Source organism: Panulirus ornatus, chromosome 15, assembly GCF_036320965.1.
Source record: "Panulirus ornatus isolate Po-2019 chromosome 15, ASM3632096v1, whole genome shotgun sequence".
Taxonomy (NCBI): Eukaryota; Metazoa; Arthropoda; class Malacostraca; order Decapoda; family Palinuridae; genus Panulirus; species Panulirus ornatus.
Window position 1 is genome coordinate 33,546,903 of NC_092238.1, and position 22,338 is coordinate 33,569,240.

Consider the following 22,338-nt stretch of genomic DNA (forward strand, 5'->3'; position numbering starts at 1 on the left):
TTATTATCATCATTACCTCAGGACCTCTTTTGAGGAGTCATGTTGTTATCCAGGACAATTTTAAAGGATCCTGCAGCTCAATACTACGCTACATCTAGTAGTAGAGTAATGTAAGACTCCTTTGGAGTGTAAAGTTCTTTGACGTGACTGTACTTCCGATGAGTGATATAACCTCGCAAAATATGACGTTTTACTCGCGGTGTAACTTCGAGCAATAAATAAAGGCAGACAGTATGAATTATGTACATGTGTATATATGTATATGTTTGTGTGTGTATATATATGTGTACATTGAGATGTATAGGTATGTATATTTGAGTGTGTGGACGTGTATGTATATACATGTGTATGGGGGTGGGTGGGGCCATTTCTTTCGTCTGTTTCCTTGCGCTACCTCGCAAATGCGGGAGACAGCGACAGAGCAATATATATATATATATATATATATATATATATATATATATTTGTTTGTTCTAGACCACGAAATAAGAATGGAAATAAGACCAAGACTTTTTTTATATCTAGGAAAATATCTCTTGCTGGAGTGAGCCTACTGGAATGAAAAAGGCCGACAAGAACAACTACATCATACTGGGAAACGTATCGCAAAATCCCAGGATGGATGGACCAGTGTAAGGATATTACAGTGTTACTGTATGGTAGAGCCTGACTGTATCCTTCTTGATTAGCACGCCGTAATGGCTGCTTACATCCGAGCGCTTGATTCAATACAGTCCTATTGGGGGTCTTCGGCTATAATAGCCTAGGGAAAATCTGAGACCTAATGTTACTGGTATTTTTCTGTTATCAGACTATATTCTAAACATCAGAAGTTGTTGTACCTGTCATTACATATTTATGTAATCATACATATTCTGTTACTTCTTCATATGACATTGAAGGAAAGGAAGCATGCAGTAAGAATTTAGCTAGAAATCTAAACCAGAAGTTCGTTAGATATTTTGAATCGAATTTTCTACCGTGACAAAGGCAAAAAAGACAGATTGCAGTACATAAGTCCTTTCTTAGCTCTGATTGGTTGGTGTAAGAGGATCTCTCGTCCAATGACGATTGGGCATTGTTCATCACTACGACCTGCAGGTAAAGAAGATTAAGTCTCATGTGCGTGACCTGGTCAGGGTTCAAACCAAAGATCGAATAATACTATTGGTCTCTGAGGATTGTTATGGGCCTACGTCTTTGTTCACTCTTATTCTCTCGGTTTCTTTTTCTATCTTCTCAAGGAATAGACGAAGGAGGTTCTGTGCTAATATCAGAGCAGTATAGCCCAGTTAGCTTGATTTCATACAACACAGGTCTTCGAAAGAGTGTTTTAAAGAATAAAAACTTGAACATCAGACCAAGAATAATATAAACAAAGGCCAACTTAAATTTTCATTAGAAAAAAAAAAGCTACGAAAACCTAATTATTAACTCACGAAAACTTTTATGAAAACTTAATGTAAGCAAAGAGAGACGATATATTCTCTCCATTCTGTTGGGGCAGCTGATAACCATAAGATTTTTCTATAAAGGGTGGCGAACCAAAACTTTGAAGTGGAAGACAGGAAGATGCACCAAAAAGATTTTAGTTACCCTGAAAATCCACTTCTGAGGAAAATGTTCTATGACGTGTAACCCAAGGAACGTTATCAGACTCGATTAACTTGATAAAGTTAGACATTGACAGTAAAGCGAAAGAAAATGTAGCCAAGCGCTTTGCTGAGGAGACCTAGAATCAGCAGAATGATAGAATCATGATCAAAATAAGATATACAGAATATGTCGGTCAGCAGTGAACCAGTTCGAATATAGGAATGATGAAGTTAGGGAAATAAATCATGGAAAGATGAACTGCTACCTGATGGCATGGTATGAAGTTTTAACGGAAAGTGATATGTAGTGAGACGACTTGGACTTATGTATTATCGTTAATATGAAAATGGTGTTGCTGGACTCCGTCTACTCGAGGTTATACTGTGAGTGAAAAGTCACCTCTGGTGTGGCCGTACCATAAACAACAATACAGACTCATCAAAGAACTCATCACTCCTAGGGAGTCTCTATTTCCCTGTTCCTGGAAGTAGTGCTTCCCTGGGCTGTAGGAGCCTTTAGAAAGAACCTGGGTAAAACTAGGACTATAATTAAAAATCAGTCCTGAGGTAATTAGTAAAAAGATAAGAAAAATTATATATATGTGAATGAGAAACTTGCATTCAAAGAACATAATCAGAAGCAAGAACTATCGAGGCAAGTAATGAGTGGTATGATAATGAGAACTCTCATTACAAGAGACTTAAAAATGCTGATTAGAATGTTTCATGTATACATAAGAAGTAAAAGTAAATACTCTCGTGTTCGATGGTCCCCAACCAAAAAAAAAAAAAAAAATGGGAAGAAACATTATGGGAAGAGTTCAGAAACACTTCACCAGCGAAATCGAGGGAATGGAACATGCGAGCCATCGTGAGAGGCTACAAGAACTGGAAATTTACAGCCTAGAAATAACAGAACGATACATGATACATTGAAGGAACAAAACCTCTGAACATGAAAGAAATAAGAGATATCAAGTCTCAGTTTACCATGGAATATACCAACAGCTTATCAAGGAAAACGATACCAGAGCCAGTAAAGGACATTAGAAGGCTAATCAACGTATTACCAGGAAAAATAAGAAATTCATGCATGGAATAACTGCAGACATATTAAAAAGAAAACTTGATGTATGGTCGAAGTCAATCCCAGATGAATCTAGGATCGATGAGTCTGGAATGAGCGTAGCGGCAGCAGAGAGGAACAGTAGTATTATTCGTCACGCAACATGTACGGTGAGCGCTACGCGCTAACCTCTTCCTTGTATAGTGAAATCTTGTCGTATGTGTTCGTGCGTAGGGTACTCTCTCTCTCTCTCTCTCTCTCTCTCTCTCTCTCTCTCTCTCTCTCTCTCTCTCTCTCTCTCTCTCTCTCTCTCTCTCTCTCTCTCTCTCTCTCTCTCTCTCTCTCTCTCTCCCCCCGCTAGTCCCGCTCCGTGTTCATAAGTCATGTCGTTGTCACTGTCATTGCCATCTTCACAATCTTTTGCCTGTGCATCATCCTCACCTTCATCCTTATTATCATAGGTCATCATCATCATCATCATCATCATCATCATCATAATTATTACCATCACAGTCATGATCACATGCTCAATATCATAATGATCATCATTATCATCAGTATCAAATCATCACTACCACAATCATCATCACGATTGTCCATAACCATCACAATCACAATGATCATCATTGTTGTCAACATGGCCATCTTATTCATCATGATCATCACCATCATTAATCACGATCAATATAACGCACAAGCAATAATCACCGTTACTATTTTTAGTGTAAGGTACTTGGTAAGAGAGAAAATAATCCTCTTCTTTTAAGTGAGAGAAAGTAATCCTCTTTATCTTAAGAAAGAAAATGATTCTCTTTTTCTTTAGTAAGAGAGAAAATGATCCTCTGTTTCTTAAGTAAGAGAGAAAACGATCCTCTGTTTCTTAAGTAAGAGAGAAAATGATTCTCTTTTTCTTAAGTAAGAGAGAAAATAATCCTCTTTTTCCTAAGTAAGAGAGAAAATGATCCTCTTTTTCTTAAGTAAGAGAGAAAATGATCCTCTGTTTCTTAAGTAAGAGAGAAAATGATTCTCATTTTCTTAAGTAAGAGAGAAAATGATCCTCAGTTTCTTAAGTAAGAGAGAAAATAATCCTCTTTTTCCTAAGTAAGAGAGAAAATAATCCTCTATTTCTTAAGTAAGAGAGAAACTAGTCTTCTTTTCTTAAGAGAGAAATAAAGCCTCTCCGGGTAAAGTTATTTCACAAGTTCACTTTCAGAATTCATCATCTTCCACCCACCTGAAGTCCTCCAGCCTAATCTGGAACCTGACCCGGGACTTGAAGATTTTGGTGCGTGGTTTGTCCGAGCGGTGGACCCTGGGCCAGCGCCTCATGCTCTCGATGATCATGTTCGTTCGTTCGTAGACGTTCGTGATGTTCATCCTGTCCATGTGGGAGGGAGGGGTCAGGTTAAAGATAAGATATAATCGTTGTGCCCAAAAGGGGTCGTCATCGTATACCGTCATGATCTAAGGTGGTACTGTGGTGGTCAAGGATCGTCGTACCGTCGTGTTCAAGGATCGTCGTACCGTCGTGTTCAAGGATCGGCGTACCGTCGTGTACAGGGATCGTCGTACCGTCGTGTTCAAGGATCGTCGTACTGTCGTGTTCAAGGATCGGCGTACCGTCGTGTTCAAGGATAGGCGTACCGTCGTGTTCAAGGATCGTCGTACCGTCGTGTTCAAAGATCAGCGTACCGTCGTGTACAAGGATCGTCGTACCGTCGTGTTCAAAGATCAGCGTACCGTCGTGTACAAGGATCGTCGTACCGTCGTGTACAAGGATCGGCATACTGTCGTGTACAAGGATCGTCGTACCGTCGTGTTCAAGGATCGTCGTACCGTCGTGTACAAGGATCGGCATACTGTCGTGTACAAGGATCGTCGTACCGTCGTGTTCAAGGATCGGCGTACCGTCGTGTACAAGGATTGTCGTACCGTCGTGTTCAAGGATCGTCGTACCGTAGTGTACAAGGATCGTCGTACCGTCGTGTTCAAGGATTGGCGTACTGTCGTGTACAAGGATCGTCGTACCGTCGTGTTCAAGGATCGGCGTACTGTCGTGTTCAAGGATCGTCGTACCGTAGTGTACAAGGATCGTCGTACCGTCGTGTACAAGGATCGGCGTACCGTCGTGTTCAAGGATCGTCGTACCGTAGTGTACAAGGATCGTCGTACCGTCGTGTACAAGGATCGTCGTACCGTCGTGTACAAGGATCGTCGTACCGTCGTGTTCAAGGATCGTCGTACCGTAGTGTACAAGGATCGTCGTACCGTCGTGTACAAGGATCGTCGTACCGTCGTGTACAAGGATCGTCGTACCGTCGTGTTCAAGGATTGGCGTACTGTCGTGTACAAGGATCGTCGTACCGTCGTGTACAAGGATCGGCGTACTGTCGTGTTCAAGGATCGTCGTACCGTCGTGTTCAAGGATCGTCGTACCGTCGTGTTCAAGGATTGTCGTACCGTCGTGTTCAAGGATCTTGTAGTGTACAAGGATCTATATATATATATATATATATATATATATATATATATATATATATATATATATATATATATATATTTTTTTTTTTTTTTTTTTTTTTCTTTCAAACTATTCGCCATTTCCCGCATTAGCAAGGTAGCGTTAAGAACAGAGGACTGGGCCTCTGAGGGAATATCCTCACCTGGCCCCCTTCTCTGTTCCTTCTTTTGGAAAATTAAGAAAAAAAGCAAAAAAAAACAAGAGGGGAGGATTTCCAGCCCCCCCGCTCCCTCCCCTTTTAGTCGCCTTCTACGACACGCAGGGAATACATGGGAAGTATTCTTTCTCCCCTATCCCCAGGGATATATATATATATATATATATATATATATATATATATATATATATATATATATATATATATATATATATATACATATATATATATAGTGTGCCTATTGTCTTACTATGACTGATAATGATTGACAATGAATCACAGTTAATTGTAGCCTGACATTCTGTGACTGATGACTGTGACTGATGACTGTGACTGATGACTGAATGACAATGACTGACCTGAGAGCGCTGGAGGCGTTCGACAGGATATAGTAGCCGACCTCTGTACGTTCCAACTGTAGCGCCCTCAGCAACTGCCCGATCTCCACCGCGTCCTGCACCTGCAGTGACACATATACTGCTAGAAGAGGCACTACTCTGCTAACGGACAGTGTAGTGACACAAACACTGCTAGACGAGTCACTGCTCCGCTAATGGGAAGTGCAATGACACAAACACTAATGGAGGAGGCACTGCTCTCCTGACGGAGGAGACATGCCAGTGATACAGACACTGTTATAGTAGGCACTGCTCTGCTGACGGAAGGACTACATTGACACAGATGACTAGCGGACTTCACTGCTGACGATGCACTGCAATCACTGACTTGAAGAGAATATTACTCCAAGATATAGACCTCAGTAGCCACGTGGGAGAGTAGGAAGAGGAGGAGAAAGGAGAGTAAGAGAACCACATGGGAGAGTAGTAGGAAGAGGGAGGGTGAGAGAACCACATGGAGAGAGAGGAGGAGGATGAGGAGGGAGGGATAGAGAACCACATGGGAGAGTAGTAGGAACAAGGGGGGGGGGGGGTGAGTGAACCACATGGGAGAGGAGGAGCAGGATGAGGAGGGAGGGTGAGAGAACCACATGGGAGAGGAGGAGCAGGATGAGGAGGGAGGGTGAGAGAACCACATGGGCGAGTAGTAGGAAGAGGGAGGGTGAGAGAACCACATGGGAGAGAGAGGAGGAGGATGAGGAGGGAGGGTTAGAGAACCGCATGGGAGAGTAGTAGGAAGAGGGAGGGTGAGTGAACCACATGGGAGAGTAGTAGGAAGAGGGAGGGTGAGTGAACCACATGGGAGAGGAGGAGCAGGATGAGGAGGGAGGGTGAGAGAACCACATGGGAGAGGAGGAGCAGGATGAGGAGGGAGGGTGAGAGAACCACATGGGCGAGTAGAAGTAGTAGTAGGAGGAGGAGGAAGGGTGAGAGGAACTCACCTGGACGGCGACGACGCTGACTGCCGCCTGGTTTCTGAGGGCGTTGGACATAGCGATACAGTTCTGGCTGATGAGGGCGACGATGGGGATGAACGGCAGCACCAGCATCTGTGTGTCGGGCGGGAGCAACACCTCCGTCAGTACAGCAACACAAGGAACACTCGCTTCCTTCATCATAGCAACACAAGGTACTCTTCCTTCACCACAGCTACACAAGGTACTCTTCCTTCACCACAGCTACACAAGGAATTCTTTCTTCACTTACCACAGCAACACAAGGTACACTCGCTTCCCTCACCGCTACAGCACATGGGGCACTCGCTTCCCTCACCATAGCAACACAAAGAACTCTTTCTTCACTTACCACAGCAACACGAGGTACACTCGCTTCACTTACTACAGCAACACAAGATACACACATTCGCTTCACTTACCACAGCAACACACGGTACAAACTCGCTTCCCTCACCACAGCAACACAAGGAACACTCGCTTCTCTCACCACAGCAACACAGGGAACATTCGCCTCCTTCACCAAAATAACACAGGAAACACTTGCTTCCCTTACCACAGCATCACAAGACAGTGCCACGCACTCAACAAACACAAATTATGAAACAATGAGATTAACTTGAAGGTGTTTGTTAATAAAATACATCATGTAGAGACGTGGATAAAAAGAAAATCATGAATGTATCTTTATCTATGATTGATACGAGGGTCAGACTTAGACAAGATAGACAACGACGTGAAATGAGATGAGAGAGGAGAACGGACGATGATGGCAGGAGGCGTCCGTCAGAGCCAGTCAGAGGAAAGGTAAAAACTGTCTCAGGATCCAGTAGTCTGTTGGCAATGTTGGGGAAACTGCGTTTACAGTCTGAAGTCCCGAGTATTGGTGTATATCTGCAGGTGTTAATGTTGGAGGTGAGAGGAGTCCGACAGGAGTATGATGGTGGTTGACTTGTGTGTACACAGGCTGAGGGCAGGGTGATGTTGGAGGACGACCTTTGTAAAGGCTGATAGTAAGGGGATGTTGGAGGGTGACCTGCGCGGAGGTTGGTATGATGGTGATATTGGAGGGTAGCCTTGGTGAAGGCTGACACCAGTATTGAGGAGTGTGATAAGTCAGTCAATAACACGTTGGAGGTGTTCGTCAGGCCACTGAGAGAGTACATTACGCGAGTATACGTAGCATGGCACATACAGATGACACCTCCCTCCCCTCTTGTGAGGGAGAGGGGCGTGTTGGTCAACACCACACCTGGACTAGGTGGAGAACTCGGCCCCGCTTGGAGACCGGGTTGAAGTAGAACCATCCCACCCTGATGGAGACGAGGGTTATCTCCTCCAGGGAGCTTCCGGACGCCCCAGACTGGGCGTCTACTTCTTCCTCCATGCTTCCTGGGATTCTCCTGCCGAGCAAGAGAGGTATGGGTGATGGTTTAGAGGGAACAGTAGAGGTGGGGAGGGAGACGGTGAGTGAACAAGAAGTGGGGAGCTGGGAGGAGAATGAACAGCAGAGACTGGGAGACGCTGAGAGAGGCGAGGGTGGGGCAATCAGTAGAGAGACGGTGAGGAGGGAGCAACGAGTTTGAGAGATAATCTCTACATAATCTGGGAGTCTAAAAACCCGTGTTTTACTCTTTTGTGTCATATGTTGGTATGGCCGACATCATTGATCAGTACCATGATTATGATCATATTCAAACGATTAATATTATCGTTACTATGTACCGTTATCATCATTAGTGTATATCTCTTTTGTTGCTCTGGTACAGAAATATGACCAAGCGGAGTGTCTCCCATACTTTGTCTACCCTTACAGACTTCATCTTGGGGTATTTTCACAAATATATTATCAGGAATAATCGCAGAATAAATGATCAAAACAACGATTAATCACTCCATAGGATACACCACAAAAATTGTGGTTTCCAGAGCCCCACATCAACACCCTCGAAAGATATCAGGAACTGGTCTAGAAAAAGCATTGAAGTACTCGGTGCTAAGGTGTGGAAAAGTGAGCAAACATATGCAGGTCAAATATACATTCATGACCTTCTGCTTTCCGCGGCAGATTGGTGATGTCAAAAAGAGATCAAGCGAACACTTGTATCACTGAAGTGTGATTCGGGCCAGGGATACGTGTGTGGATCAAAGACACTTGTGAACTAGATATGCAGACAAACACACGCGCCATGACTCGCTTGTATATATATATTTACCTGTTTCATGCAAGCAAATTGAACAGAAAAATGTTTAGTTCTCAGCGTTTCTTTCGTAAATGACCCACAGAACTAGAAATAGTTATTTACAGAATTATGAAGGCGTACAGTCAGAAAACAGCGCGACTCACTATTGTGTTCAACCTTTACTAAAATCATTACAGAAATCGTTACAGGATCATAGGATATTAGTAGTATTTTTCTTAATAATTGATAACGAGATAATCCATTTCACCAGAACACATTTTGTAAAACCTTATCTCTTATGACTCGTCGAATATTAGTAAAATTAAGTGGAGATACAACAGCAACATAACTAGCTAGGAAAACGGCATAAATTTCAGCCTTCCGTCAGATTTTCTTTACTATAATTCAAGCTAAATGTGGCACTAGACGCGGTCAGCGTTCGAAGTCCCACCCGAGCAGGCGAAGGAGCATAAGGGAAGGAGCGACACAGCAGCTGTGAAGATCCCGACGAGCGAACGTACCTGTGTGGAGCGGTGGGGGTCAAAGGTGCGGGTGGAGTCCCCAGCACTGACTGACTCCCTCCACTGCACTTCCTCTCGCCGCTGCTGCTGCTGCTGCTGGGCCGCGCTTGCGTTCAGAGGGACAGAGAGCCGGAGAGGAACCAGTAGGAGGAAGGGAAATGGGAAAGGAATAGGAAAGTGGGACGACGGAAGGAACAGAGGTGGGACGGAAGATAAGGGTAGGTGTGCTAAGGCCGACAGAGGGTTCGTGCAAGAGATTCTGTAAGCCAGGGGGAACTTTGTGTCTTCTTTTTCCTCTCCGAACGTTGCATACTGTTGCATGTCTTGCATAATGATGGTGGTGTTTGGGGTCCCTGGTCTGGTCTCTCGTCCTCCTGCTTCTGCGGATTTCTGCTTGCCTTAAATAACAGGCGACGTAGAATATGACTCTCATGACTGACTAAGTCTACTATTTGAGGTTAGATTGTATCCACAGTGCTACCTGAAGTCGTACAACGTAATCGCAAAATGCTTGAGGCATGAGTCAAGATGGTGAGGGCAAATTGGAGCAGATGATTTTCTCGCTAAGTGTCTGTGAATGGGAAGCTCGTCCACCCGCAGGTGACGGTGGTTTGAAGAGGACTTAAAAGGACGACAATTAAACGTGTATACGAGTGAAATTAGAGTAATTGTGGCTGCAAGGCCTAGAGGGAAGTCATGGACAACGCCAGGATTCTGCTTAGGAAGTTCAACTCTGAAGAATCCTCCGCTCATGTTAGCGAAGATTCTCAGCAAGGGCACTGAATGCCCTAGTCAAGCCATATATATATATATATATATATATATATATATATATATATATATATATATATATATATATATATATATATATATATATATATATATATATATATATATATATATATATATATATATATATATCATTTATATTTATTTATTGTACTTTGCCGCTGTCTCCCGCGTTAGCGAGGTAGCGCAAGGAAACAGACGAAAGAATGGCCCATCCCACCCACATACACATGTATATACATGCACGTCCACACACACACATATACATACCTATACATTTCAACATATATGCATATATATATATACACAGAAATATACATATATACACATGTACATAATTCATACTTGCTGCCTTTATTCATTCTCGTCGCCACCCCGCCACACATGAAATGGCCATCTCTCCTACTTACATACGTATACATATGTATATCTCTCTTTTTAAACCAGGTATTCCCAATCACCAGTCCTTTTTCAGCACATAAATCTACAAGCTCTCCGCTATTTCCATTCGCAACACTGAACACCCCATATACACCAATTATTCCCTCAATTGCCACATAACTCACCTTTGCATTCAAATCACCCATCACTATAACTCGGTCTCGTGCATCAAAACTACTAACAGACTCACTCAGCTGCTCCTAAAACACTTGCCTCTCATGATCTTTCTTCTCATGCCAAGGTGCATAAGCACCAATAATCACCCATCTCTTTCCATCCACTTTCAGTTTTACCCATATGAATCTAGAGTTTACTTTCTTACACTCTATCACATACTCCCGTAATTTGTGTATACTTCAAGTATATATACAGACGATAGAGACTAAAAACACGAATACAATGATACAAGCAACACGGGACAATTGTTCCTGCCTTAGATTAACTCAATGCTTAATGATAACATTTCGAGTCACGAGTGCGTGCGTTTGAACCCTCGCGTGCATCTGGACTTGAGTGTGTTTTGGCTCAGGATCGAGTGCGTTTCGATGACCAAATCTTTCTCTCGTCTGACTTGCTTAAATCTGGCTTGCAATTTTTTTTTTTTTCCACCGGAAACCTCCATAATGCCCGCTTGCATAGCTTGCCTGCCTCTGTGCTTGCTGGAAGGTTGCTTGCACTGCAGCAGGAGAACGTGGCTGGCACAGCTACATATACAGCGATCCTCGACGAGCACCATTTATCAGTGGTAACCTCCAGTCTGCCTCTCGCTATCTGATAAGCCATCCAACCACATCAACCTACTCCCAGTCCTCACCACTTTGTCTCTAAGTCACACGAATCAGTAGACTCAACGTGACTTGTAGATGACCTTCACATGTTTCCTATTTTTCCTCTGTACTGCGAGGTGGATGGGGGTCTTGGCAGTGAATATATGTTGACTAGGGTCGTCTTTCCCCTCACGGGAGAATCGTTGAGAGCATACCGCCGGGGAGGATTTCTCCTCCTCTGGTAGATGATGCTTCACTGGTTAGGTTTGTACGAACGGAGGATTCATGGTGTGGAGGTGGCAAGAACGTAATGTTAAAAGAGGAATGTAAATCAGTTGGCCATCGTTTAGCTGCGTTTCTACCTTCTCCTTGGCCTTCGTATCATCAGTTGGTGTTCATGATATCAGTTCGCCCAAGCCATCCCACATCTCTTACAAGCACGTCACATGGTCATGCCAGATAAATGTGTAAAATCTTTGATCAGCATCACTCATGTTTTATCATGATTTTTCCATTTTCGTGCTTCGTGATCTTTCCAATTCGTATCCCATATAATGCCCAGTCTCTAGTGGTGTTTGGGGAAGCTGTGCACATACATTACAAACGGGCCTTCGTGGTTTAGTGGTAACCATTGCCGACCAGGAAGCCCGGGTCGGGTCTGCATGGGTTCGAATCCTGGTCGTGGTCGTCGGCCTACACCCAACCCAGGTATTTATCCTTACCTTGGCGTTGGTCGATAAATGGGTACCTGGCTTAGACTAGGGTGTATGTGTTTGTGCATACATGTAATGTGTAAAGACTTGGTGCAAAGGTTATATACAAGGCTAAGAGACGGGGCAACACGAATGTAATACTTTCTCCCTGTAATATTAATCACGCACACACACACACACACACACACACACACACACACACACTTACCTCGCTGATGCGGGAAACGGCGATCAAGTATGATAAATGAATAAATAAATATGTATATATCTATTTATCTATCTATTCATTGGCTGTATCTTATTGATTCGTTCATTTATCGATATTCAGCATAAAAGAATCGAAACGTGCTTCATCATGCGTGGCGTGTGTTTGTGTTAGAGCTGACCGACCTTAGATAATACACACTGTCTTGGACGATTGACAGTGGGAGAGTGGCTGATAGCTCCGGCATGGGAGTCTCAGAATGTGTATCAAAGATCCCTTTTAATCCTGGGAGCAGCAGACTTTGTCTACCCCCCCGATGCAAGACATTGGTGTCTCGCACCGATGGATCGATGCAAGACATTGATGTCTCGCACCGATGGGTCGGAGGTAGCCAGGAGAACTTCATTTGTGTCAGTTTTCCGTGAGATACAAGATGAGCAGAGTGGAAGCTACGAATGTTAGGAGAATAAACACAGGAGGCTCCGTGATCATCCTCACTGGGTGTATGGGAGAAGAGTGCGTTGGTGTGTGTGTGTGTGTGTGCGCGGGAGGAGAGTGCGTTGGTGGGTGTGTGTGTATGTGCGGGAGGAGAGTGCGTTGGTATGTGTGTATGTGCGGGTGGAGAGTGTGTTGGTGTGTGTGTGCGGGAGGAGAGTGCGTTGGTGTGTGTGTGCGGGAGGAGAGTGCGTTGGTGTGTGTGCGGGAGAGTGCGTTGGTGGGTGTGTGTGTATGTGCGTGAGGAGAGTGCGTTGGTATGTGTGTGTATGTGCGTGAGGAGAGTGCGTTGGTATGTGTGTATGTGCGGGAGGAGAGTGTGTTGGTGTGTGTGTGCGGGAGGAGAGTGCGTTGGTGTGTGTGTATGTGCGGGAGGAGAGTGCGTTGGTGTGTATGTGCTGGAGGAGAGTGCGTTGGTGTGTGTGTATGTGCGGGAGAGTGCGTTGGTGTGTGTGTATGTGCGGGAGAAGAGTGCGTTGGTGTGTGTGTATGTGCGGGAGAAGAGTGCGTTGGTGTGTGTGTATGTGCTGGAGGAGAGTGCGTTGGTGTGTGTGTGGGAGGAGAGTGCGTTGGTGTGTGTGTGTGTGTATGTGCAGGAGAAGAGTGCGTTGGTGTGTGTGTATGTGCGGGAGGAGAGTGCGTTGGTGTGTGTATATGTGCGGGAGGAGAGTGCGTTGGTGTGTGTGTGTGTGTGTGTGTGTGTGTGTGTGTGTGTGTGTGTGTGTGTGTGCACTCCGGGAGGAGAGTGCGGTGGCGTGTTCAGAAGTTGATTGGATGCCAGCCTTGGAGGCAACAGAGCCCCTCTGCACCTGACACACCACCTCGGAGGAGAGCCCCGATAACGCTTATCTGATCGTTATCTCACCACACTGTTGCCCGTGTCACACCACATCGTCCGCTGGCACATCCCATCGTCACCGGCTCATGCAGGTCGTGGCATCCCTTTGATATAAACAGATCTTGGCCGATGAGGTACATTGAGGGACCTTAAGTGAAGTGACTTCGAGCCTTGAGGTAAACGAAAGGAAATTTTTGATGCTATTTAGGCGGTTGTCAGGATGAACCCCATGTGCTGGGGTGTGGAGGATAAATGGTACATTGTGTAACGGAAGAGGGAGGGGGAGGGTGGTGTGGTTAGGAGGCGGCTGTGGCTAGCGAGAGTATCAGCTGATGCCACAGTTCACTCTGACGGAGTCTGTCACTAGCAACAGGTGAGTCCCTCCTGTCCCTCTCTCTCTCTCTCTCCTCACCGAGACCTGGTCATCCTCACGCACCTCAGTAGTCAACTGTTTCTCTCAGAATTTACACTCTAGATGTAGGTCAGTCTCTCGCGTTGGGTCGTATCTTAACGCTTTGTACATGCAAGTGCGATTCGAATTCACGGTAAGCTAACGAGTCTTCTGGGAGCCACAGCCTGCTAGCCAGTCTTGGACTTTGGTTCGGTATTACCAGTTTATCGTAACGTATTTATGAGGGATATTAAACTTACTGCGGTAGACGGAAACCATTGGTTGGTTCAGTCCATCTGCGATGCCAGGTGGTGCTTTCATTAAGGTGCACAAGATGGGGATTGCACGGAAACTGCAGCTGAAAACATGGCAAGTGTGTTTGATGGCATGAAATTAGTGACGTATCTGATGATTGTCAGAGTGGTTCATTTAAGGTGAAAATAGTGACACTTTCTGGAAGAATTTTTTGAATGAAACTTCTTCTATCAGTCAGTATGGAAAGTAGAATTGTGACAGTCGAATATTATTCAGCCTCTAGTGAGGAATATAGGGAAAAAAGTGATTAGATTTTTACTCGCCCAAAACGTGGGAAAACTTCTTGAGAAAGAGGAAATATATGTATCAATTATTGGTACTGAGAATGCGAATGAAAAAAAAAAAGTAAATAGAGACGTTTTCTAAATGTAATTGTGTGTGTGTGTGTGTGTGTGTGTGTGTGTGTGTCCTAGACAATCTCCAATCATGAGCATCTCATAATGTTTCAGGGTGAATTTTTCGGGAGTAAACAGCAGTCAGTATTGGAGAGTAGCTTTGAATTCAAAGTGTAGAGGATGGTGTCTGGGTTGTATAATGTCACTATAGGGCAGTATCTGAAATGAGTGAAGTGAGGTGATAAAAGACAGACTATGATGGAAAAGAGTGGAAATTCCTAAGACAGTTGCATGTTCTTTTGAGCTGTAAACGAACATATGTTAGTGAGGATGACTTGCTATGTTCACGTGAGTTAGAGGTGATGAGAGGTTAATGAAGGAATGAGGAATGTTCATTCTCTGAGACCTGAACGCTGCAAATTCATTCCTAGTCATGAAAGACGTGGGAGTTGTAGAGTAGGTGAGGCATTAGATAATGTTACTAATGATCAGTAAGGATGACAGTGAGGGAGTTTTACCCTGGGAACACCGTCCTTGGGTCTGTCATACACGATTGCTTCTCGAAATTCATTCGTTCCATGGGGTTCCCATGTGTGTGTACGACCATGTCGGTCCCTCTACCTTCAGTTCTTGTTTAGACATCGCCGAGGCCGGGTGAGACGCTATGTGCTCCTATTCCTTCTTTGTGTCAGCAGGAAGCCGGTGATCTGGTGAATGGATACCTCTTATATGAAGTCCTTATGATAAAATTCTTCCGAACAGTTGTTGAGTTAATACAAAGAATTGATCCGTCCTTGTATGGAGTACTGCTCTCACATTTGCGGTGGTTCTAGCTTTGCATCCTAACTCGATAGATTCGAGTCGAAAGCGGTCCGACTCGTAAAACTCTCCCAGGCTAACTTCAAATCTTCACCCGTTTGCTCTACGCCGCAATTTTGCTCCACTTTCCCTCTTCTGCAGGTTTTACTTTGGTTTTGGCTCCCGAGAGCTGGCTGCTTGTATGCCCCCACCGCTAGATAGACCACGCAGTACCCGGTAGGCTGCTGCGTCACACGATTACTGTGTAGCCGTTGGCAACTCAAGGATGGGACGTTTTGATAACTTGTTTCTTTCACTACACCTCGATGCTCTGTAACTATGACTTGGCACATTTTGAAAGAGATTTTTTCACTTCCTCCAAAATTCGTAAATGCTTTCCCCTTGTCTCTTCTTTTCCTCTGTTATTATTCTGTATGTCAATTAATTCCCAGTCTTGATGTGGACTTTTTCTATCACTGGAGCCTCCAACGTAAAAAAAAATGATGATTAATAAAAATGAAAATTATGTTGAATAATAGCATTCTTTCATATCAATTTCATTTTTTTTCCTCTTTTCAAAGGTAACAACTTTCATTTATGTTTCCTTTATTTTCATATTTTTATGAGAAAAAGCAAACCATAAAGTTTATGTGATTATGTATATATATTATATATTATATTATATATATATATATATATATATATATATATATATATATATATAGAGAGAGAGAGAGAGAGAGAGAGAGAGAGAGAGAGAGATGAGGTGTAGAAATGAGTAATTTGTGCATTATAGTGCATCACTTTGGGAATAAGACTCATGGTATAAAAAAGAGTAAAGTTATTAGACGTGTCCTTGACTGAGGGCTTTTCAAGACGACACAGACTCCAAACATAGACCACATAGTTGATGAAAGGTGAGTATGGGCGACTGATCACAGTCTGACTCAAAATACAGAATGAGTGGTTGAGATGCTGAAAGCCTGATGTAACAGACCCGAGGGCATGGCGGTATGACCTTAGTTATGTAACACTTTACTGTGACCCTTAGGGGGTCACGTGAAAAGGTCAGGCATGCCACCATACCTTAAAGTCATATCGTCATAGTTAATGATCTTCCCGTCGCCCTTGAAAAGGTTACACCGTTGTGGTCAGGAGTTTGAAGGCGATGACAACTGACGCATGATGTTAGATCTTATTCACTATTCAGTAGACATTGTATATAAGGCTTGGAGGATGAGGTAGTACGTGTCTGTAGGACTCCGCTCTGTTTGGAAAATAAATTGTTGATGGAATTTCCCGTAATGTGAAGAAATAACCTCCCAGCCCTTCTGTATGTAAACTGATGTCAAAGACAGCAGGTCTGTGATACTCTATGAAGTTGATCTTGCAGATAAGAATCGAATTACTGATAACAGATAAGTAAATGCTGAGTGTCTGAGGATAAAAAAAATATACACTTATCTGCCAAGGGAACTGCGACGTGCATCCCTTAATGGAATAGATAATGCTTAAACCATTGAAATTTGTATAATATAAATTAGCCAATTACATTCCTGGATAACGTATGGGAAGGACGTATGTCAGGAACATGCTTCAATCCCAGCAGTTTTCGGTTATAATTGTCTATATAGTGTTGGTTAGGTACGTCATGTCATCCTACTTACCCTGCTCCCGTTTCACAGCGCAAGCGTCGAGCTGCAGAGGGACAATGGGCGGCGGTGAGTACGTGTGTACACTGAGCGAGGAGCTGCAGCAGCGGGCCAAGGAGGAGATCAACGAGGACCCAGAGAGACGAGCCCAGGACATCGAACACATTAGGGACTGGCTCAAACACCAGCCTCACATCAAGGCCAGGACAGGTGAGTGTCGGGTCTCACCCAGGACAGGTGAGTGTCAGGGCTTACCCAGGATAGGTGGAGTGGGCGCTATGTGTCACCTTAGGGCAGATGAATGTTATGTATCACCAAGGGCACATAAGTGCCGTATGTCTCCCTCAGTCAGGACTGATGAGCCTCCAACCCATTATCTTAAACAGGACAGGTGAGCCCCCAACATATTACCTTTAACAGTTCAGGTAGGCCTACAAAAGGACAGGTGATTCTTCAACACAGCATCTTAAACAGCACAGGTGAGACTCCAATAAAAGAAGAGATAATCCTCCAACACTCTACCTCAACCAGGACAGGTAGACAGACCTTCAGGTAGAGAGATAATCCTCCAGCATTACACCTCAGCCAGATCAAGAAAATATCCGTCACCACCATAATTTCGTAAGCTGTAAGGGGAAAGGTATGTCCTCCTACCATTCGTTATCCCTACACGTTTCCGTATCCCAGTGTAGGACGTACATTGCACGGCTAATTTCTGTGTGGACTATGGAGGTAATGGGTTGCAGGGTTCCAGCAGTAGTTCTGTCACTGAAAAATATCAGAAGTCCAGAATTCGCAAGGAGTTCCCCCACCCTTATTAAGGGGAGTATAGGAGAAAGGGAGGATGATAAAATTCTTCAAGATTAAAAGGGTAGGGAGAAGAAGGGGAGAGATAAAGAGAGAGATTGGGTTTAGGGAGGCGAGAGGTGAAAACGAAAGTGTGTGATAGGTTATGGAAGAGTGAGGTTCTCTAGTTGACACACTTGCGTGATGGTAGCCTTCCTTACCCACAGATGACTGGACGATCCTAAGGTTCCTCCGAGGGTGTAAGTTCTCCCTGGAGCGGACTAAGGAGAAGCTGGACATGTACTACACATGCAAGACCCTCTGCCCGGAATGGTACAAGAACCGTGACCCGCAAGACAAGAAGCTGCGCTCCATTCTCGAGCTCGGGTAAGGAAAAATCTTGTTTTTACTTCTCTTCAAGTCTCTGCTCCAGTCTTAAAAGCTCTTTGCTGGAAAACTTCCCCTGTTGGAATTAATCGAAGTATTTAACGTAAAAGATTTGCAGGCGTGTCCGTTGCTTAAGTTCTCAGTAATTCATATAAAGCCAAGATAATTTGATAATCTGTTTGATATAAATCCGATAGCTCATTGATATTCTGCATGATATAAACCCTATACTTTTTGATGTTCCAAATCCAAAAGCCCGAATTTTTATGAATATTTTTCCAGTATCTTCATTTAGCTTGCCTGATTACTATCTTGTTCATGATTGTATATAAGATAATCTGTATGTAAATTTTATTCAAAAGTTTCAGTGATAGTAACTTTTTATATAAATGATTATGCGAGTTTTTCTCTACATTATATATATATATATATATATATATATATATATATATATATATATATATATATATATATATATATATATTTGTCGCTGTCTCCCGCGTTTGCGAGGTAGCGCAAGGAAACAGACGAACGAAATGGCCCAACCCACCCCCATACGCATGTATATACATACGTCCACACACGCAAATATACATACCTACACAGCTTTCCATGGTTTACCCCAGACGCTTCACATGCCCTGATTCAATCCACTGACAGCACGTCAACCCCGGTATACCACATTGATCCAATTCACTCTATTCCTTGCCCTCCTTTCACCCTCCTGCATGTTCAGGCCCCGATCACACAAAATCTTTTTCACTCCATCTTTCCACCTCTAATTTGGTCTCCCACTTCCCGTTCCCTCCACCTCCGACACATATATCCTCTTGGTCAATCTTTCCTCACTCATTCTCTCCATGTGCCCAAACCATTTCAAAACACCCTCTTCTGCTCTCTCAACCACGCTCTTTTTATTTCCACACATCTCTCTTACCCTTACGTTACTTACTCGATCAAACCACCTCACACCACACATTGTCCTCAAACATCTCATTTCCAGCACATCCATCCTCCTGCGCACAACTCTATCCATAGCCCACGCCTCGCAACCATACAACATTGTTGGAACCACTATTCCTTCAAACATACCCATTTTTGCTTTCCGAGATAATGTTCTCGACTTCCACACATTCTTCAAGGCTCCCAGAATTTTCGCCCCTCCCCCACCCTATGATCCACTTCCGCTTCCATGGTTCATCCGCTGCCAGATCCACTCCCAGATATCTAAAACACTTTACTTCCTCCAGTTTTTCTCCATTCAAACTTACCTCCCAGTTGACTTGACCCTCAACCCTACTGTACCTAATAACCTTGCTCTTATTCACATTTACTCTTAACTTTCTTCTTTCACATATATATATATATATATATATATATATATATATATATATATATATATATATATATATATATATATATATATATATGTATATATATAGAGTGGCAGATAAAGGGTGTTTTGGTCGAGGTGGTGTGCAAAGTGAGAGGGTTAGGGAAAATGATTTGGTAAACAGAGAAGAGGTAGTGAAAGCTTTGCGGAAGATGAAAGCCGGCAAGGCAGCAGGTTTGGATGGTATTGCAGTGGAATTTATTAAAAAAGGGGGTGACTGTATTGTTGACTGGTTGGTAAGGTTATTTAATGTATGTATGACTCATGGTGAGGTGCCTGAGGATTGGCGGAATGCGTGCATAGTGCCATTGTACAAAGGCAAAGGGGATAAGAGTAGGTGCTCAAATTACAGAGGTATAAGTTTGTTGAGTATTCCTGGTAAATTATATGGGAGGGTATTGATTGAGAGGGTGAAGGCATGTACAGAGCATCAGATTGGGGAAGAGCAGTGTGGTTTCAGAAGTGGTAGAGGATGTGTGGATCAGGTGTTTGCTTTGAAGAATGTATGTGAGAAATACTTAGAAAAGCAAATGGATTTGTATGTAGCATTTATGGATCTGGAGAAGGCATATGATAGAGTTGATAGAGATGCTCAGTGGAAGGTATTAAGAATATATGGTGTGGGAGGAAAGTTGTTAGAAGCAGTGAAAAGTTTTTATCGAGGATGTAAGGCATGTGTACGTGTAGGAAGAGAGGAAAGTGATTGGTTCTCAGTGAATGTAGGTTTGTGGCAGGGGTGTGTGATGTCTCCATGGTTGTTTAATTTGTTTATGGATGGGGTTGTTAGGGAGGTAAATGCAAGAGTTTTGGAAAGAGGGGCAAGTATGAAGTCTGTTGGGGATGAGAGAGCTTGGGAAGTGAGTCAGTTGTTGTTCGCTGATGATACAGCGCTGGTGGCTGATTCATGTGAGAAACTGCAGAAGCTGGTGACTGAGTTTGGTAAAGTGTGTGGAAGAAGAAAGTTAAGAGTAAATGTGAATAAGAGCAAGGTTATTAGGTACAGTAGGGTTGAGGGTCAAGTCAATTGGGAGGTGAGTTTGAATAGAGAAAAACTGGAGGAAGTGAAGTGTTTTAGATATCTGGGAGTGGATCTGGCAGCGGATGGAACCATGGAAGCAGAAGTGGATCATAGGGTGGGGGAGGGGGCGAAAATTCTGGGGGCCTTGAAGAATGTGTGGAAGTCGAGAACATTATCTCGGAAAGCAAAAATGGGTATGTTTGAAGGAATAGTGGTTCCAACAATGTTGTATGGTTGCGAGGCGTGGGCTATGGATAGAGTTGTGCGCAGGAGGATGGATGTGCTGGAAATGAGATGTTTGAGGACAATGTGTGGTGTGAGGTGGTTTGATCGAGTGAGTAACGTAAGGGTAAGAGAGATGTGTGGAAATAAAAAGAGCGTGGTTGAGAGAGCAGAAGAGGGTGTTTTGAAGTGGTTTGGGCACATGGAGAGAATGAGTGAGGAAAGATTGACTAAGAGGATATATGTGTCGGAGGTGGAGGGAACGAGGAGAAGAGGGAGACCAAATTGGAGGTGGAAAGATGGAGTGAAAAAGATTTTGTGTGATCGGGGCCTGAACATGCAGGAGGGTGAAAGGAGGGCAAGGAATAGAGTGAATTGGAGCGATGTGGTATACCGGGGTTGACGTGCTGTCAGTGGATTGAAGCAAGGCATGTGAAGCGTCTGGGGTAAACCATGGAAATCTGTGTAGGTATGTATATTTTCGTGTGTGGACGTATGTATATACATGTGTATGGGGGGGGGGGGGTTGGGCCATTTCTTTCGTCTGTTTCCTTGCGCTACCTCGCAAACAAGGGAGACAGCGACAAAGTATAATAAAAAATATATATATATATATATATATATATATATATATATATATATATATATATATATATATATGTCTTCATATATATGTCTTTATGGATGGGGTTGTTAGGGAGGTGAATGCAAGAGTCTTGGAAAGAGGGGCAAGTATGCACTCTGTTGTGGATGAGAGACCTTGGAAAGTGAGTCAGTTGTTGTTCGCTGATGATACAGCGCTGGTAGCTGAATCGGGTGAGAAACTGCAGAAGCTGGTGACTGAATTTGGTAAAGTGTGTGAAAGAAGAAAGCTGAGAGTAAATGTGAATAAGAGCAAGGTTATTAGGTACAGTAGGGTTGAGGGTCAAGTCAATTGGGAGGTAAGTTTGAATGGAGAAAAACTGGAGGAAGCGAAGTGTTTTAGATATCTGGGAGTGGATTTGGCAGCGGATGGAACCATGGAAGCAGAAGTGAATCAGTGGGTGGGGGAGGGGGCGAAAATTCTGGGAGCATTGAAGAATGTGTGGAAGTCGAGAACGTTATCTTGGAAAGCAAAAATGGGTATGTTTGAAGGAATAGTGGTTCCAACAATGTTGTATGGTTGCGAGGCGTGGGCTATGGATAGAGTTGTGCGCAGGAGGATGGATGTACTGGAAATGAGATGTTTGAGGACAATGTGTGGTGTGAGGTGGTTTGATCGAGTGAGTAACGTAAGGGTAAGAGAGATGTGTGGAAATAAAAAGAGCGTGGTTGAGAGAGCAGAAGAGGGTGTTTTGAAGTGGTTTGGGCACATGGAGAGGATGAGTGAGGAAAGATTGACCAAGAGGATATATGTGTC

The 22,338-nt window shown here is 43.7% G+C and overlaps 2 protein-coding genes across 18 annotated transcripts in view; one reads left to right on the plus strand and one right to left on the minus strand.

Moving 5' to 3' along the window:
* The window catches only part of LOC139753844 (uncharacterized), a 126,539-nt gene that overhangs the window by 14,353 nt on the left and 89,848 nt on the right, over window positions 1-22,338 (minus strand). For 2 of the 3 annotated variants that reach the window (XM_071670760.1, XM_071670761.1), the window contains 4 exons: window positions 7,943-8,093; window positions 6,679-6,786; window positions 5,699-5,799; window positions 3,896-4,039 (listed from right to left, as the gene is read on the minus strand). In XM_071670760.1, the coding sequence (XP_071526861.1) occupies window positions 3,896-4,039; window positions 5,699-5,799; window positions 6,679-6,786; window positions 7,943-8,077 (488 nt within the window). In that variant the 5' untranslated portion in view covers window positions 8,078-8,093. Of the gene's footprint in view, window positions 1-3,895; window positions 4,040-5,698; window positions 5,800-6,678; window positions 6,787-7,942; window positions 8,094-9,394; window positions 9,534-22,338 lie in introns of those variants that run through there. The other variant, XM_071670762.1, reaches the window with a different exon arrangement.
* Window positions 13,663-22,338, plus strand: part of LOC139753845 (retinol-binding protein pinta-like) — a 76,122-nt gene continuing 67,446 nt past the window's right edge. For 5 of the 15 annotated variants that reach the window (XM_071670767.1, XM_071670765.1, XM_071670770.1 and 2 more), the window contains exons 1-3: window positions 16,375-16,398; window positions 17,167-17,343; window positions 18,147-18,306. In XM_071670767.1, coding sequence (XP_071526868.1) covers window positions 16,392-16,398; window positions 17,167-17,343; window positions 18,147-18,306 — 344 coding nt within the window. In that variant the 5' untranslated portion in view covers window positions 16,375-16,391. Of the gene's footprint in view, window positions 13,819-13,897; window positions 14,016-16,374; window positions 16,399-17,166; window positions 17,344-18,146; window positions 18,307-22,338 lie in introns of those variants that run through there. The other 10 variants (XM_071670776.1, XM_071670778.1, XM_071670777.1 and 7 more) reach the window with 5 other exon arrangements.